Source organism: Hippocampus comes, unplaced genomic scaffold (assembly GCF_001891065.2).
Source record: "Hippocampus comes isolate QL1 unplaced genomic scaffold, H_comes_QL1_v1.1 scaffold83, whole genome shotgun sequence".
Classification (NCBI taxonomy): domain Eukaryota; kingdom Metazoa; phylum Chordata; class Actinopteri; order Syngnathiformes; family Syngnathidae; genus Hippocampus; species Hippocampus comes.
The window spans coordinates 2541892-2559070 of NW_017805281.1; the positions used below are offsets into that span (position 1 = coordinate 2541892).

Consider the following 17179-nt stretch of genomic DNA (forward strand, 5'->3'; position numbering starts at 1 on the left):
GGGGGGGGGCGGGGGGGGGGGGGGGAAGCCTGGCCGGTGGCGTGGCCGCGCGGCGGGTGCGTGCCTGAGCTGGCGGGCGCGTTCACGACGCACAGCCTCGAGACCCGCGAGGGCCCGCCCAATCTCCAAGAGGAGTCGAGTTACTGCCAGAACCGGAATGGTTGGCTCTTACTCTGAAAGTCTACATCACATTTGGATGGAATTTTTGGGGTAGCATCCTGCGGGACCAACCATTAATACCAACTTGGCAGCGGGTGCGTGCCTGAGCTGGCGGGCGCGTTCACGACGCACAGCCTCGAGACCCGCGAGGGCCCGCCCAATCTCCAAGAGGAGTCGAGTTACTGCCAGAACCGGAATGGTTGGCTCTTACTCTGAAAGTCTACATCACATTTGGATGGAATTTTTGGGGTAGCATCCTGCGGGACCAACCATTAATACCAACTTGGCAGTTTTCTTGCCAAATTGAGTAACTTTTCAGAATACACCAGCCCCCCCCCCCCCCAAAAAAATAGCAAACAATTTAGCAGCTTTTATCTTGTCTATCTGGAAACTGTAAGGAACTTTGGAAAATGTTTACACAATCCCGTGTAGAGGAGCACCCACGTGCATTAGCACCAAGTCATCCATCGAAATTCGACTACCATCATGACCAACATTCAAACTCTGTACCATAATGGATTTAAATGTTCACCAAAAGATGCGACAGAGGTTTCCTAAAAATATATATTTTATATGGTTTTTTTATGAATATTAGTTATATACGTTAGAAATGCAAGCCACTGTAACATTATAGACTGTATAAATGTTAACACTGCGTCTACATTTTAGGAAAAGGGGAATTATTTTTCATGTCCCTCTGAATTTTGTTTATCACCATGACATATACGGATTTCAAAGAGCTTTTATTCTGAAATGCTACATTCAACTTCCTAGGTCCATCCAAGCATAAGTCAAGCCTAGTGTTTCCCAACTCCATTAGTGTGCTGCAAGAAATGACTTAAAAACAGTTTGAAATTCATTTACTACAAATTATGTATCTTTGTTCATCTTTTCATTTCAGCGCCATATAGTGACAGGCAGAACAATTAAATGCGCTTCCACTAGATAGTAAAATTAATCTTTGTATTGTCCCTCTGTTTCTATTCAAACCAGGGAGACCCATACGAGATTTGTCATCAAATTAGGAGAGTAACAGTACTCAGTACTTTTGGTAACATTTTGCTCATGTACTGTAAGATACAGTACATGCCTTGTCCCAATAAAGGTCGGGAAACCTGTTATAGGTGAGGGATACAAATAATGCACTCTAACGTTGTTCATTGTAAAAGCTTCCTGTTACACTGGTATGACATGCTACACTTCAAACGTCACTGTCGGTTTTAAATATCGAAGGCTTTCTGACAGGGACGGTTTCATTTCCAAGACGACACTTTTGAGCTTCAATGAGGACAAAAATTATCAGTTCTTCCAGCTGATACTAACAAGTGTTTTTTATTAGTAAGACAGAGCCAATAAAGAAGTGGCTTCAGAACCTGGACATATTGTTCAGAAGGCATTTTGAAAGGCTCTCAACTCCATACAGTAAAGGGAGGGCTGGCAATCAAACAAGAAAAATAGAAAGGGGCGGGGGCACAAATCAAGTGCAATTGCAATTCCATGAACAGAGTGAAATGTTACTTCATGGTGACAGATATGGAAAAGACGGCACAGCAGTCCATAGAATGGGTACAAGCCATATGTTTTAATCTTGTGATTTTCAGTCTTATTTAAAAACCCACAAAATAAACAAAAATATCCAAGGATGGGAGGTGGCTTGCAAGCAAAAAGATTGTTTGTATCCTTTTGAAAAACCAGGGCCAAAAGCATATTTGATCAGAAAATCATGAAAATATGACATAATATTGTTGACTTTGGGAATCCTCTTCATTGCATCATCATCAAGGGAAAAAAAAAAAGTTTTGAAAGGCGTCAGAGATGATCCATTTCATTGTTTTGTTGTGGTTAGGGCGAGGACTCAAATATCGAACTAAAATTGCGGTGGGGCTAAAAATCTGGCACCCAAATTGTTCATCCCAACCCTCCCCTTCGATGAGGGGGTGGCGGCAGGTCGTCTTTTGACCAAATATCTCCATTTGACCCATCACCAGAGCCGATGCTGGTGGAGGTTTCGACTGAGGACGGAGCGGACATCTGCGGTGAACCTAAAACAGACACTAACTTGTTGGTATGATGATAACCCAAGGGCAGGATTTTTTTTTTTTTTAAATATTGTCAGAAATATAATCATTTAAAACACACACACACAAACGCTTACCTTAATGCGTCCAGCATAGGCAGCAAGTTAAGAAGTGCTGTGTCACTGGGATCACTGAACCAGGACTTGATGGGTATTGCATTGTCTGGAGAGCAAAGGGTTTGGCTTACTTTTACACTCACATTTGACACTGGGAGACCCGGACGGGTTCATTACCTGGATGGCTTCGATAAGCACCGGGCGAATTGTCGAGGATGACAATACTGGACAGGTCGTCGTGTACTACTGACAGGTCTTTGATATAACTACCTAGATCCAATGTACAATGCTGCCAGTGGAGACACAAAGATAAGATCACTTCAAGCTATTTCGGTGGGAGCTCAGGACATTCAAATATGTACCAAGACAAAACAAGACAGCTGCATCTAAAACAGAAATAAAACCAACGGAAAAAAAAAACACCCTAATTCGTTGCAAACAGAAGAAGTTGATCCCAGTCAATAGATTCAGATGAATTATAAATATCTAGTCAATATTTACATTTTTAATTCCCTCTAAATCTTTTTTTTTTGGCACATTCAAGGAGAGTTTGTCACGTCAAAAAAATTGTCAATGTGTCAATTTGACGAAGTTCTTTGTCAGTTCCAATTGGCTTTCATGGGCCAAAAGAGGCTCGTGTCATCCACCAACAGGACTTTGTGGAGCACTTCGGAAGAGTTAACAAAGTCACTGGGCTACAAAATAAAGAGAAGTGGTCCCATTATGTACCCCTGTGGAACCCCATCGTGAATATCTTTCACACACACATACAGAGAGAGAGAGAGAGAGAGAGAGAGAGAGAGAGAGAGAAGCTGCTGAAGCAGGTGTCAATGGTGTCCCTGTAATGCCATCGTGCTGCAGCTTCCTAATAAAAATGTGAATATTGCATGTATCAAAACTCCAACTCCGAAATTACTGCCATCATTTGTGTCAGAATACAACAAAAATGAAATATCGATCGGAAAAATTACATGATAAAAGTAATCATTTTTGGAGAATGCTGTACAGTCATAATATTGGCAGGAAAAAAGTTGCACTCTTAAATCAACCTTTGAAACCTTATTTCTCGTGTTGATATGATCTTTACGAACTCAACCTTCTGTTCAAGAAAGACTGCTTGATTGGCTTTTGAAGCACTTTGTGTGCTACCTGTCTGTAGTATCTGCGTCGGAGGATGTTCCTATTGTTGTCCAACTTGTCGGCCACTGCCGAGCCGTAGATCTCCATGCTGGCTGTGAACACCACCAGCTCGTACCATTGGCTCACCTGCGAGCACGAGATGTGTAACAATACGTCCACGGTGACACACACACACACCACACACACAACACATACCACTTCTAAAAAGAAGTCCACATGCGGCCTTTTATGGACGAAGAATCGCACCGGGTGCTTGTCAATGACAACCTGCGCAGAAAGACAAACCAAAGTCAGTCATGCCAAGGCAAAAACATGCCAGTCGTAATAAGACGCACTTACTTTGAGGATGAAGTCGGGCGGCGTCCCCGGCCTCACCGTGGGCCTCAGGACCCCGTCATGATGAGAGTGAATTAGGGTCTCGTCTAGGTCCAGCACCAGAATCTTCCGCTTGACTCCATCTGCAGGGGAAGGCAACGAGTGGCCGGCGTTACGCTCACACACGCATGCTAGCTGGCCTGTTAGCCGAGCGTATACTCACTCAGTCTGTTTCGGGAGAGTGGCGACAGAGGCAAGGTGTCGTATCGCACAGTCTGGTACTGGATGATCTGCAAAGCAAACACTAAATGGTCACAGTCGTCGGAAAAATATAGAACGGTCAGAGAAAAGACACATGTAGAGAATGAAACAATCAGGGAAGCAAGCTACTTTATAAACTAATTTCAATTCACTGGTCCCCACAATTATTTACGACCAAGTATTGCTGCTCATCGATCTATGCCGGTGATGTATCGTGAAAACAGAAGGAGTCAATGCTCTTCTCCCACTGTGAAGACGCATGTTGTAATTCATATAACGGAATTAGTCCCGTTTCCTGCACAACATCAGTTTGTGAGTGAGTTGAGATGAGATCATGATTTGTAGTTTTGGTGACCTTTTTGTTTGGTGGTGTACTATAAGATGTAAAAGATGTGCCTTGGCTCGATAAAGGTTGGGACACACTGAATTCAGTCATAACGCTTTGAGAAAGAAGTCCAATTATTACGATATAGCTAAAGGCAAATCATGCAATACTGTATTGTGAGTAATCAGCTAGAGTCGTCATCTTAGAGTCACAGTTCCCTGGTGACTCTAAAGTTGAGTAAGTGAATTAGCCAGTCCATGGACGAGAAACAAGGAAATGTCCATTTGTTGAGGTGGTCATTTTAATCGGGTCATCTCAGGTCTCTTCCAAAGAGACTCAACAATTTGGCTTCCAACATACTACAGACAAGCAACACAGTCACATTGGGTGCCTCCTCGACCATTGGTTGAATTAGGTGGAATATGAACAAGTAGGAATCCCACTCAAACGACTGTTAGTGAGGGGCGAACTCTATTTAATTCATCTTCACAAGTGTCGTTTTGCATTGCAAAACAGTGACGCCGTTGGTGGTCAGGACAACCTATCATGCATGAACTGCTGAAGGGGCCAAACATTTTGGAGAACAACCCGAAGAGTCCAGTTGGGAATTATTGACAGGCACGTCTCTGTCGTTCAGGTGTGCCTCACCAGCGCGCACGACTTACCGTTCGAAGGTGCTTCCTGAGAATATACATGAAGAAGCCCCATATTCTGGACGTGACCCCGAGGAAAGTCCGGATGCCGAGTAAACACTGGCGGGTCTTCAGCATGTTGACGGGCCAAGACAAGTCAGCAGTCGGCGGAAGAACTGCGGCTGACAGTCGGCATTAGCTGCCAATCGAGCGATTTCCTGGCAGAGGCGCGAGTATCTCGATCTGCACGCTTGTTGCACGATGACCATTAAATGGAGCAGATTGGCATAGCAGACGACCGCAATTGCGCTCAGAAGGGCTGCTGCTGTTTTGGACCTCGTTGAGCTAAGCGGCGTTAGCTCCCGCTAGCTCACTCGACGGGGTGACCACCTTGAACCCGGCTCCAAAATAAGGCAATCAGCCACCGGGCGCCTCGTATTCAGACGCTTTCTCGGTTCCGCTTCGCTGTGCGCGGCGTCCGAAGTTGTTCTAAAAAGTAAAAATTCCCCCAGAGTGCAACTTGTGGGTCTAAAATCAGTTTGTAGTCCACTGGAAATCCGGAATGAAACTGCGAGCCGCCATTGGCGACGTGACATCACTTCCGGAAGGGAATCTAAGGGTCGCGCGCAGCACGTCCACGTGGAAGGAAAATAAACAGACGTGGACAGGGATGCGCTCACTTCATTCATTCGTTTCCCAATCTTTACTCAGCCAAGTTATTTCATCTTGGGAAAATCTCACAACACAAACAAAGGGACGGAAACTATATACAATAGTGAAAGAGATACTTGATTGAAGAGAGTACCAGGTTACTCGTAGTAGTACATCAATTCAAGTCAAGTACAAATTTATAGTCAAATGTGCTGTATGTAACATACAGCACAGATGAAATTTCCTCTCTCTTAAACAGACAACAAGAGGAGCCGCTGCGGGTGCCCGCGCCGCCATCAAAAGAACACTTAACATAAAATGACAAAATACTATGACACAACACATAAAACTGAGAGTCGTGCCACCTTAACCACTTTTCCTCCATTCACTTTGTTGTTTGAAGCAGTAATAGATGAAAGAGGAGTGAATCAAAGTGTCCTTTTCACTAGTGGATCAAAGACCAATGTGCACACGTCTGCTACAAGCTAAGCTTGAAAGCAACAAGAAGCTGTAGCATCCATTAACGAAAAAGAGATTGGCTCTCTTCTCCTGTCCCATGTAAATCCGCTTCAATTCCAAGCCGCGACTCCCAGGTCCACATAAGCAGAGCTCGGCGCTCTGCCTTTCTTCTCGTCGTCGGCTCCTCAAGCCATGCATCCATCCGGCCGCAGACCGTCCAACAGCACCGACCTCTCCGCTAAACAAAGCCTATTTCAGGCGCAAGACACAAGCACCCCGGTGCTGTCCAGCAACGACAGTCAAATGGCGCCGACTTTCCTCCCAATTAAAATCAGTGCTGGTACACGCATGCCGCCGAGAAGGCGCAACCACCAAGCACAGATTCTTCTTCTTTGACGAATGTCGTGGCCAAAAATGCTGAAAACAGTCCACATCAGGTCCACATGATGTAACAACATCACTATGTGACAAACAAAAGGCCTAAAGTACATTTTATATCTATTTTCACCCCGCCATGCACTGAATATATAATCTTTCCTACATCAAATTCAAGACACAGAATGTAGACCACCACAGGCAGTTTTTTATTTTGTTTTTTTGTTAATCCATTGTTACATTTAATATTCAACAACTGATTTAAAAGTCATTCAAAACACAAAGTTTATGTTCGTAAAGGAAACAAGATGATCACACGTCAAGATCATCGTCTGGATCCTCTTGATCGTAGTCATCGTTAGCGTCGGGCTCGTACACGATTCTCCCTGAACCAGTGTGGAGAAGAGCTGCTTTCCTACCAGACGAAAACAACAGCCAAAGAGTTAACGTCAAAAAAATGGAAATATGACAAAGAAAAACTCCAACGTGTCTCTTACTTCTCTTTACTGAAGACAAAGGGCAGTGCTAGCTTCTCCTTGGCCTCGCGTTGGCTTTCAGACAAGCGAAGGTTGAAGGTCAAATTTGCTGTTGGGTCTGCCTGCAAGAAGAACCCACACGGGATTTTTCTTTCGTACTTCGAATTCATTTTAATTCATTTTAGCATGTTACACATTATAGCTAATTGTGTGTTAGGAAAAAAGCAGTATGATGAGAAAAGTAAAATGTTGTTTGAGGAATAACTATTTGTAGTTTGAGCCTAAAAATACCTATACAACACGCTATAACACTTTCAAAAAGTGTTTCAACATTTTTTTATGTTTCTCAGAAAAATCTGCCATTACTATAATGGGAGGTAGGGTGCCATGTCGTGAAACTTTTTTGTTTTGTATTTACAGACAAAAAGTGTTAATATGAGATAAATATTAACAAGTACCATGTTGGATATGCACATCTGTTCTTGTGGCTCACTCCTGCTGGGCTTGCCCTGTCCAATCACCGTCAGGTCATCTTTGATGGTGAACACCTCCTCCTATGCATCAACAAATACTTCATGTTCTTTTGTTGCCCCACCTCAAAGTCTTCATCACGTATTTAATACTTACACCTTGCAAAACCTTTCCTGACTTTAAGCGCTTGGTTATCATTGCTTGGTCTCCTCTCAGGACCGCCTTCACGGTGATGAGTGACGTGGCCAAGTGGCACAGGCTACCGACTGTACCCCGCGAGTGCATGTCGGAATGGAGGAGTCCAATGACGTTTGCCACACATCCACCTAATGTACAAAAGACATGACTAAAGTCACACACAAGTTCAAAGTGAGATGTCAGCGCAGCTTGCAAACACGTTTTCTGATTTGTTCCGGGAACAAACCAATGATAGATCACCATTTTTAAGCTGTTGGAGAGTCTTGCAGACTGCAGACGGACTGATATGTCTCAGGATCCACGAGAGTGAGTCGATGGCTAAAATGGCCGTCTTAACTTGCGAGGTCTGCTTGATGAGTTTCGTGACTTTCTCCACGCAAAACTGGTCCACCGTGAAGGTGGCACTCCCGGTCCAGGCCAGGGGATCGCTGTAAGCGTTGTGAAAGTGGAGCCTGAAATGACAGACGCAAAAATCAACTTTACAATCCTGGCAACACTTGGCCTCTGGATGAAATGATGATTCCAACTGAACTTGAGGGCTGTTTGAATAACTACCTTTCAATGGGAGATCCTTTCAAGCCATCCTTCAGCTCATCCTCGCTGACTTCAAAGCTGAGAACATGGACTGCTTCCGTCCTAAAATTCACACCATGAATTTATGTCTCAACAGTCAACAAGATGCCGACGGCAGCAAGGTGACAACCTGTTCAATGCAGCCTTGATGAAGCTCCACAGAAGACGTCGGCCCGAACAACTACCGGAATCTTTGATTCAGTACAGGTTTCGTTAGCCTTTCTGTAATGTTACTGTAAAGCATGTTGAGTATCATGTACCTTGTATGATGAACAAGCCTCCGGTGTCAGTTCCTTGCAGCAAGTCATGCAACATGGTGCTACAGATGCTAAAGCTAATTAGCATACGCCAACGAAAGTGGTATTGTTGACACGAAATCGCTTAAAGTGACAACATGGCTGACGCCACATTCTCAATGTTAGGCCATTCGGTATATCAACACATAAATCTATATACATCGATCGCCTTGTTTGGTCCAAACTATTTTGTGGCGTCGCCTGGAGAAATCGCATCGGCGGTGGTGGCTTTATGTCCCGGTGCCCCAGTGGAAATGTAGTTCCATTACGCCGAATTCGCTGCTGTTCGTCAGCTACTCGAACTTCAATACCCATAGTCCTCTGGGGTGAACCATTCCTCCGACGGACTCTACAAGCTTCTGCCGCGCGTAGACCTGTGGGGAATCCTCCTTGTTGTGTTACGCGACCGCGAGAGCAAGGATATAGACATTTATATTTATATATATCGGGAAGTGCCCAGCGCGAATCCACTGCCATTGGCTTGAATTTAACGATGTTTTACAGCCGAGCTGTATGGTGGAGGCACGGATTTTAAATGCGGCGGAATGGTACGAGCTACAGAAAAAGTGCTTTTTCTCGCTCGTGTCGATAGCGTGGCGACACCTGGACTCGACAATACACGGTGAGGAGTGTTCCTCAACTCGTGTAATTGTTGAAGAAACGTCTTTTTTTTCTTGCCTCGGTGTCCCAGCAGTTTCCCAACAGTTTGGGCGCAGTCACGCCGGGAGGAGGTACAGCGCGACGGCCGCCTCGCTCCGGCTGGTTCCGTTTCTCGGACCTTAAGGCCTGCTCGTCGAAGGGACAATGCTTGACATAATGTCCGAGCACCAAGGTATGTTTTGTGGCATTGATGAGGGCTTCATAAAGTAAGCCGCTTTGCTTTGCGTTGGCTTTAGCACGTTCGCCGAGGGCAAATGGAGCTTTTGAAAGCCCGGTGGCTAACGTCGCTGTTACGTTCGCCTGCGTAGGTCACAATTCTCAATTTTCGCGACAACTAGCGAAAAGTTGTTGACAAAGAATGCATTTTAGTTCCCTCTTGTTGGAGATTGGTCGTATCATTAGGGATGGTGGCGGGGTGACTTTTGTGTATTAACGCGGCGTTCAGTCTGTCGAGATAACCTCGCCGAACTAGCCGACAGTGCCCGACGCGCATATCGGATTAAAGTTGTGCCACTTTGGTGTCAGTGGAGTTGACACTGTTTCCCCCCCGCAAATGAAACAATTCTACCCTCATTAATGACTCCAAAATTGAATTGACAAGCGACATTGAGACACCTTCCACTCCCCTCTCGCAAATTCCGGCGTGATTAGCATGTTAGCCGCTAACGGCTAAGTCAACGTTCCCTTCCTTGACGTCTTGCCACCGGCGGTTTTTATAGCGATCGTCGCGTCGCCATCGAATAACCGCCGAATGCGAACGCTATATCGGTGCACTCGCAGTGACAGTTCTGTCGGCTAATATTAGCCGCTTAGCTCCAAGACAATTCAAACATGCTCCAAGTTGCCCGGTCAACCAACCAGCTTCAATTCTTGCATTAAACTCTCACTTGAAATGTCTTCAAGTGTGGTTAGCCACCGCCTGCTTTAATCTACGCATACGTTCGTCCCTATCGTTTTAGGTTTCTTGCTCAGCCAATTGTTTTAGACCCAGCCTTTTGTGTTTGGGTCGCTCGGCACGTATCACCGAATAATCCCCCGTTAAATATATAGAGCCGTTTAGCGGCTAATGTTAGCGTTAAATTAGCTTGGCTCACGTCCTAAACGTGCGGCCCTGGCGAGGGAATGCATTTCGACAAATGAATGGAAACCTAGTAAATGGGCTACAGTGCTCATCGTTGACGATAACAAACAGTGAAAGTTGTCAACTGGCTAACTTGATGTAATGACTTGACAAGTGGCCGTCATCCTTGTGGAATTTTCGAAATAATATGGAAGTCTGCACGACCTCCAAAGTCCTCCACAACAAATACATTTTTTTTGGGGGGGGGGGGACAATTGCTGACTGAAGTGCTAGATATATTCTGCTACCAGCACTACTCTTCTCACCAGTAATGTTCCTTGTGTGCTATTTATGTACAGTTTGAAGGCTGAGCACCACAGTTTGAAACCTCACAGTCATTTGAGACGGTGACCAGGAGAACTCATTGGGATTTTGCCCTGTGCCATCTTATTGATGGATATTTTTGAATTGAAACTTACCAGCCACTTGAAGAAATGGTTCCCCGAGTAGCAGATGAAATGAAAAGAGGCTAGACATAATCCAGTTCCAGATTTTCTATAGGCAATGTCACAAGTAGTTAGGCAAACCACCCCCCTCCCAAAGCAAAAGAACCTAACTCCCAATTTCCCCAATTATGCGATGTTCAAAATGCTGAAAGTGGTCCTTCCAACCAGACATGGCATTGCGTCGGATTGTTATTTTTCTGAAATATGATCGGGTTATCACTTCGTCTTTCTCTGCCTACAGATTCGCTTTTGACGTGCAAAACTGAACCTTTGGTAAGTGCCCCGACGAGACTCTACACATTTCTTAAATAAACAACTGTTGACTGAAGGATTTAATTTGTGTAGCCCCCAGAGAGGAAAAGGAGGACTGTGGAGGACTTCAACAAGTTCTGCAGTTTTGTCCTGGCTTATGCTGGTTACATCCCAAGTCCCAAAGAGGTCAGCTTCAAAATTCACATACTTTTAATATACAAGAATAGTCGCAGCTGAGTTTTCTATGGCACCTTTCAATGACGATGATGGCCGGCGGGCTTGACAGGCAACTGCAGCATGACGGAAGATTGCAGTCCAAATGAGACAGGGAGGTGAAGAAGCTTCTTGAGAAAACGAGCTGCAAAATGTTGAAAGCTAACTTCTGCTCTTGCTCTTCGCTATTCGTTGCCATCCAAGTGTCAGGAGTGTTTCCCAACCTTGAATGAGAAAGGGCCCATTTTGCATTTGAAAAGTTTGGATACATAGCATTGTACTTTATGCTAGGTCATGAAATTGTTGCACCTGTCACAATAAGTTACTGGATTTGATAATGAAGAAAAGTACAGTATTTGGGTTAAATGGATAACAATATTCAGGACTGAAAATTAAGTGGCATTAAAAAAAACCCGTAAGCTGGGGCACTTGTAAATTAAGACATCCCTGCAAATGCAGCTTCAGTTGATTTTTTTTTTTCTCTCATGATGAGAAAACTCTGCTATAACCAAGCTAATAACAAAACATGGAAGTCTCTCGTTGAGCAACAATAATGCCTCTTTCCTGGATCGCAGGAAAGCTCGTGGTCCCCGACGTCATCCAGCTCCGCCCACAGTTCGTCGGCGGATGGCGGCGGCGTGAGCAGCACATGGGCGGACGGCGGCCCCGACATCCACACCATCCACACGTTTGTCCACAAAGCCCGCGCCAACAAGAGCAAAAGCGTCCACCCCGATAGCACTTTGCTGGACAAGATGCGCCTGAAGGACTCGCTGTACGAGAGCCAGGTGCCCAGCGCCAAGGCCGAGCGCAAAAAGGACAAAAAGCTCAAGAGGCTGTCGCTGGCGGCGGCTGAAAGCGGCAGTAGCGAGGGCGAGAAACGGGCGCGCATCAAGCGCAGCAAAAACTCCAAGCAGCCCAAAGCCAAGAAGCTCAAAAGCTCGCCGCCGCCGACGCACAGCGACTCGGAGGATCCCATGGCTCCAATAATCCTGAATATGCTTCATATAAAAATCTACCCTATTGGTAATTTTTTGCCAGGATGCCTTAATCTATCGTGTTTTAACAGAAAATTGTTGGACAACTTATCTTATAAGGGCAATTAAAGCGCAATAAATGTAGGGCAGGTGCAAACCCCGAAGCATATTTAAGGAGTTTTTTGTAACTTTTTTTTATTTAATAAAAAAGTGAAACCATTTTTCTTTGTAAAAAATTTGCATTTATTAATTGAAAAAGGTTGAATAAAATTCTCGAATTATGTTCTACTTAACACATACTCTGCACCTTTGGTGCTTTGGCTACCACATTTTTCTCTTTATGTCGCAGCTGAGTTTTCTATGGCACCTTTCAATGACGATGATGGCCGGCGGGCTTGACAGGCAACTGCAGCATGACGGAAGATTGCAGTCCAAATGAGACAGGGAGGTGAAGAAGCTTCTTGAGAAAACGAGCTGCAAAATGTTGAAAGCTAACTTCTGCTCTTGCTCTTCGCTATTCGTTGCCATCCAAGTGTCAGGAGTGTTTCCCAACCTTGAATGAGAAAGGGCCCATTTTGCATTTGAAAAGTTTGGATACATAGCATTGTACTTTATGCTAGGTCATGAAATTGTTGCACCTGTCACAATAAGTTACTGGATTTGATAATGAAGAAAAGTACAGTATTTGGGTTAAATGGATAACAATATTCAGGACTGAAAATTAAGTGGCATTAAAAAAAACCCGTAAGCTGGGGCACTTGTAAATTAAGACATCCCTGCAAATGCAGCTTCAGTTGATTTTTTTTTTTCTCTCATGATGAGAAAACTCTGCTATAACCAAGCTAATAACAAAACATGGAAGTCTCTCGTTGAGCAACAATAATGCCTCTTTCCTGGATCGCAGGAAAGCTCGTGGTCCCCGACGTCATCCAGCTCCGCCCACAGTTCGTCGGCGGATGGCGGCGGCGTGAGCAGCACATGGGCGGACGGCGGCCCCGACATCCACACCATCCACACGTTTGTCCACAAAGCCCGCGCCAACAAGAGCAAAAGCGTCCACCCCGATAGCACTTTGCTGGACAAGATGCGCCTGAAGGACTCGCTGTACGAGAGCCAGGTGCCCAGCGCCAAGGCCGAGCGCAAAAAGGACAAAAAGCTCAAGAGGCTGTCGCTGGCGGCGGCTGAAAGCGGCAGTAGCGAGGGCGAGAAACGGGCGCGCATCAAGCGCAGCAAAAACTCCAAGCAGCCCAAAGCCAAGAAGCTCAAAAGCTCGCCGCCGCCGACGCACAGCGACTCGGAGGAGTGGCGGCCGCTCCGCGGGGGCCCCTCGCCGCACGCCGCCCACGACAAAACGCCGCCCCACGAGTCCGTCAGGGACGCCGAGATGAGCTCCAGCGAGGGCGAGACCTGGATCGCCGACGAAGACATCATGGTGGAGTCAGGTGGGCCACCATCTTGTCGGAAGGAAACGCCCTAAGTGGGTGTAGCTTCCTTTCTGCACCCCCTGTCTCTCTATCTCTATCTCTCCATTCCCCTGCACTCCCAATTATCTCCTTCTGTCTCTCCCCCACTCCCTCTTTCTCGCTCTCTCTCTCTCCCCCCCCCCTCCCTTCTCCCAATTTTTGGAGTTTTCTGTCTGTCTGTGTCACCATCTGTCTGCGTAGGCTCATAAAAATCAGCAGGATTGATGTCACAGTTTGAATTGTAGTCAGCCGCGTGTACTAAGTTGGCCTTGCGTGTGTGTGCGTTTCAGGCGACGATTCATGGGACCTGATCACGTGCTACTGCGGCAAACCCTTCGCCGGGCGGCCGATGATCGAGTGCAACCAATGCGCCATCTGGGTGCACTTGTCCTGTGTCAAAATCAAGAAGTCCAACGTGCCCGACATCTTCTACTGCCACAAGTGCATGCACTCCAGGCGCTCGGGACACAAAAAAGACACTTAAACAAAGTAACAGCAAAAGAAAGTTCTCGCTTTATTGCCCTCCTGCCCCTGCCTAAAGCCAAAACAGACGAACATTTAGCCACAGATTTAACCAGTCAGAAGATTTCTGTTGACAATCAGGGTTTTTTTTTTGTTTGTTTTTGTCCAATGCACAGTCCAAGTTTAATATTTTTTTCCCACCTTTTTGTGGCCTCCTATAAAATATCATTGAATTATAATTTTCCACCAGAAAATGTCTATCCATTTATTTTTTTGGGGGGGGGGGGGGGAGGGTAGTTGTCAGTGGTAAGGACATGCCATTTGTAAATGAAAGGAACACGACAGCAAAATCTGGCGAATTATAAGAAAAGTAACATTTGAGTTTTAGCAATTGATCAAGTCCCCTATTTGGAATGCCGCCACTTTTTAAGTGATATGGATTGCTACAATTGACTTTTCAGGGTTTAAAGGAAGATTTGTGGCAAAATATTTTTGGGTGACAGCACGCAAGACATTGTAAGCAATTGCACTTTTTGGAATGGAGGTCGGGTGAAATATGTTCACGACGTGCGCTTAGCAATGCCAATTATTGCCCTCCCCCCTTTGCAAACAAGAGCGCATCTGTTTGTTTTTTTTCCTCCCTGTTGGAGAACGTGTTGGATGTTTTTGGCGGGTTTTTTTTTGGCTTCTCAAGGTGGAGGGGGCGGCAGGGCTGTACATATCCTCTTTGACAACTGTACATATGTGAAAGACAATGCAAAAATCTATTTTCTGCAGTCCAATATTGTTTTCTTTAATTGTAGTTTAAGAAAATAAAAGTCTTTGGGAACATGACACTGAAGCGTAGTGCACAAAGTATTTATTTAAAAAAAAAAAAGAGGGAAAAACTTTTTAAATGCTTGCATTGCTCTCAATTATCCACCAGAGGGAGACAATCAGCAGTCACTTCGAGTAAAACTACTCATTATTCTTCTGAAATATGTCCAGTGGTGTTTAGTCATTCCTCGTCTGGTTAATCCTACAACAAAAAAAGGCCAACGTTATTCAAAAGCAATCAAGTGCTTGTTAATTGTGAGTTGGTTTTGCAAATAGCACCTTTGCTTTCCGGAAAGTCAACATCAGCGAGCTGCCAATGGAATCGACACGAGCCACCTTCGCCTTCCTCCTGGAAAATGAAAGCAACTCTTTAGCCTCCTCACAATCACGTTTTATGCTCTCAAGTTATTTATTCTCATAAATTGACTTTCCTGCAAAAAATGAAAACTATCATACGGTAACATTGTTTTTTGTTGCTTGCATTTCCTTTAAGACTCATTGACTCGCATTTGTCAGATATTATTTTATAGAGCTCCTTTTTGCTTGCCTCCTTTGGTTGCTGGTGTGTTGGTTGTGGCGAGTGTGAAGGACCGCCGTCGGCCTCGGGATGTGCTCGCTATCGACTGCAGAGACATCCCAGCCTGCCGTCAGATCCTGATCCTGCTCCTGTTCCACTCTGCTGACTTCCTGATGTGATGAGAGACACGTCACCAGAGAATAATGAGAAATTGGAAGCCCATTGCAGCATATCATAGCAGCCCTCAAATCCTGATGATGGGTTACCTTTATGATCCTGGGTCTTGCAGCCGCGACCTCCAGGAACAGGTACAAAGCCAACAAGGAGAGCGCCCACCTTGAACAATGCATCTAAAACGCAGACACGAGAAAACCGCACACACACAAAAGCTCAAGTTTTTTGATAGTTTACCAGGAGCAATCAAATCCAAACTACAAGTGAAAGTCCTAAATAAAGTGAGTACATTTTTTCTTCAACTTTGGTTTAATTTAATGACTTTCCTTCTAAAATTGTGGCTTTTCCTTGTAAAATTTGACTTTTTTTTTAATTCATGACTTTTCTTTTAGACTTCCCCAAAAGTAAAATTATGACATATTTCTTTTATAAAATAATCACTTGTAAAAAAAAAAAAATCCCTTCTTAAAATACGGATTTTTTTCTTTACACAAGTTTTTCCATTTTTCTTGCAAATTTGACATTTGATCTAATGATTATGTATTTTCTTGTAAAGTTTATTACATTTTCCTTGTAAAACGTATTCCTTTTTTCATTTGAAAATGTATGAATTTTTCCTGAAGAAAAAAAAAATCAACCTTTTTTTTCCCAGTGTCAAATTTTAAAAGTTTTTCTTGTAAAATTTGAAACTTTTAGGTCACGACTTTCTTTGTAAAATGCATGAATTTGCTTGTAAAATTATAAATTCGTTCTTGGAATTTTTTTTCTCCGTGTTGCAGACTCGTCCCTCATAAAATTCTGACTTAATTTTCATCAATTTAGCATTTGTAAGGCTTGAAATCGAAAAATGGGATTTTGAGGTTGTCCTTTGAAGCGCTTACCTCTTTTCAGCGTTTCAGCTTGTATGCAGAACGAAGGCGTTGTGGTGTGTGGAGGCACGGAAGACGATGCGGGTGTGGGTAAATGCGGCGTGCAGGCTTTTTGTAGCCGCGCGTCCAGGGCGGGTTTAAATGGCGCGGGGCTGTTTAGGCTAAACGCGAGACAATTACGCTCCATCTCCATCTTCACATTATCAACAACAGGAAAAATGTTCCCGACACGCCTTGGCACACGTTCACATGCCAAGATAAGAGTGTATCATAGCAATCTCCTCACGTCTCCAGAAAGGACTTTTGCCACAAATTATTCTGGTCATGTCATTTATTTTCCTTTTTAGTTTTGAACAGTTTGACTTTTCTTTTCTTCATGCAGTTTTGCCAGGTGTCAATCATTCTGGTAAGCAGGCGGGTAACTCACATCAGCTCACCTCAGTGATACGAATGGAAATACCATTCATCCATTCCTGAATGGTCCCTGAAAATAAACAACAAAAATTGTACTGTTTTTTTCTTAATATGAAAAAAGGCACTCTTTGTAATTGTGTTATATAAAAACATACAATACTAACATAATTAAATACAATGTGAGGAATAACGTGGCGAGTGAACCAGAATTTAATGTCGGTATTCATTGTGCTGCTCCTTCTGATGTTTGCGTCTTAGCCACCAGGTGGCAGTATAACAAAGACATACACGAAGAAGGGTTATACAAGTGACATTTTCTGTACCGGTAATG

General features: G+C 44.5%; 3 protein-coding genes across 4 annotated transcripts; 1 reads left to right on the plus strand and 2 right to left on the minus strand.

Moving 5' to 3' along the window:
• Window positions 1-1472: 1472 nt before the first annotated feature.
• On the minus strand, window positions 1473-5587 carry LOC109516674 (CTD nuclear envelope phosphatase 1A). Its single transcript, XM_019871411.1, has 8 exons — window positions 5000-5587; window positions 3972-4038; window positions 3773-3891; window positions 3629-3700; window positions 3443-3559; window positions 2471-2582; window positions 2315-2399; window positions 1473-2201 (listed from the first exon to the last, which is right to left on the minus strand). Exons 1-8 carry the CDS (start codon window positions 5102-5104, stop codon window positions 2141-2143), a joined length of 738 nt encoding a protein of 245 aa, XP_019726970.1. The 5' UTR covers window positions 5105-5587; the 3' UTR covers window positions 1473-2140.
• A 1055-nt stretch (window positions 5588-6642) lies between these two features.
• elp5 (elongator acetyltransferase complex subunit 5) lies at window positions 6643-8703 on the minus strand. 2 transcript variants are annotated; one of them, XM_019871368.1, is made up of 8 exons: window positions 8430-8703; window positions 8300-8360; window positions 8152-8232; window positions 7933-8048; window positions 7555-7724; window positions 7386-7481; window positions 6949-7049; window positions 6643-6866 (listed from the first exon to the last, which is right to left on the minus strand). In XM_019871368.1, exons 1-8 carry the CDS (start codon window positions 8512-8514, stop codon window positions 6764-6766), a joined length of 813 nt encoding a protein of 270 aa, XP_019726927.1. In that variant the 5' UTR covers window positions 8515-8703; the 3' UTR covers window positions 6643-6763. The 2 variants fall into 2 exon arrangements, with proteins under 2 accessions (XP_019726927.1, XP_019726926.1); XM_019871367.1 differs by having other exon boundaries at window positions 7837-8048; window positions 8430-8701.
• A 90-nt stretch (window positions 8704-8793) lies between these two features.
• On the plus strand, window positions 8794-14892 carry phf23b (PHD finger protein 23b). The gene is made up of 6 exons (XM_019871050.1): window positions 8794-9297; window positions 10933-10964; window positions 11037-11129; window positions 11732-12182; window positions 13024-13575; window positions 13887-14892. The coding sequence occupies exons 1-6, from the start codon at window positions 9270-9272 to the stop codon at window positions 14078-14080; spliced, it is 1350 nt and encodes a 449-aa protein (XP_019726609.1). The 5' UTR covers window positions 8794-9269; the 3' UTR covers window positions 14081-14892.
• The last annotated feature ends 2287 nt before the right edge of the window (window positions 14893-17179 follow it).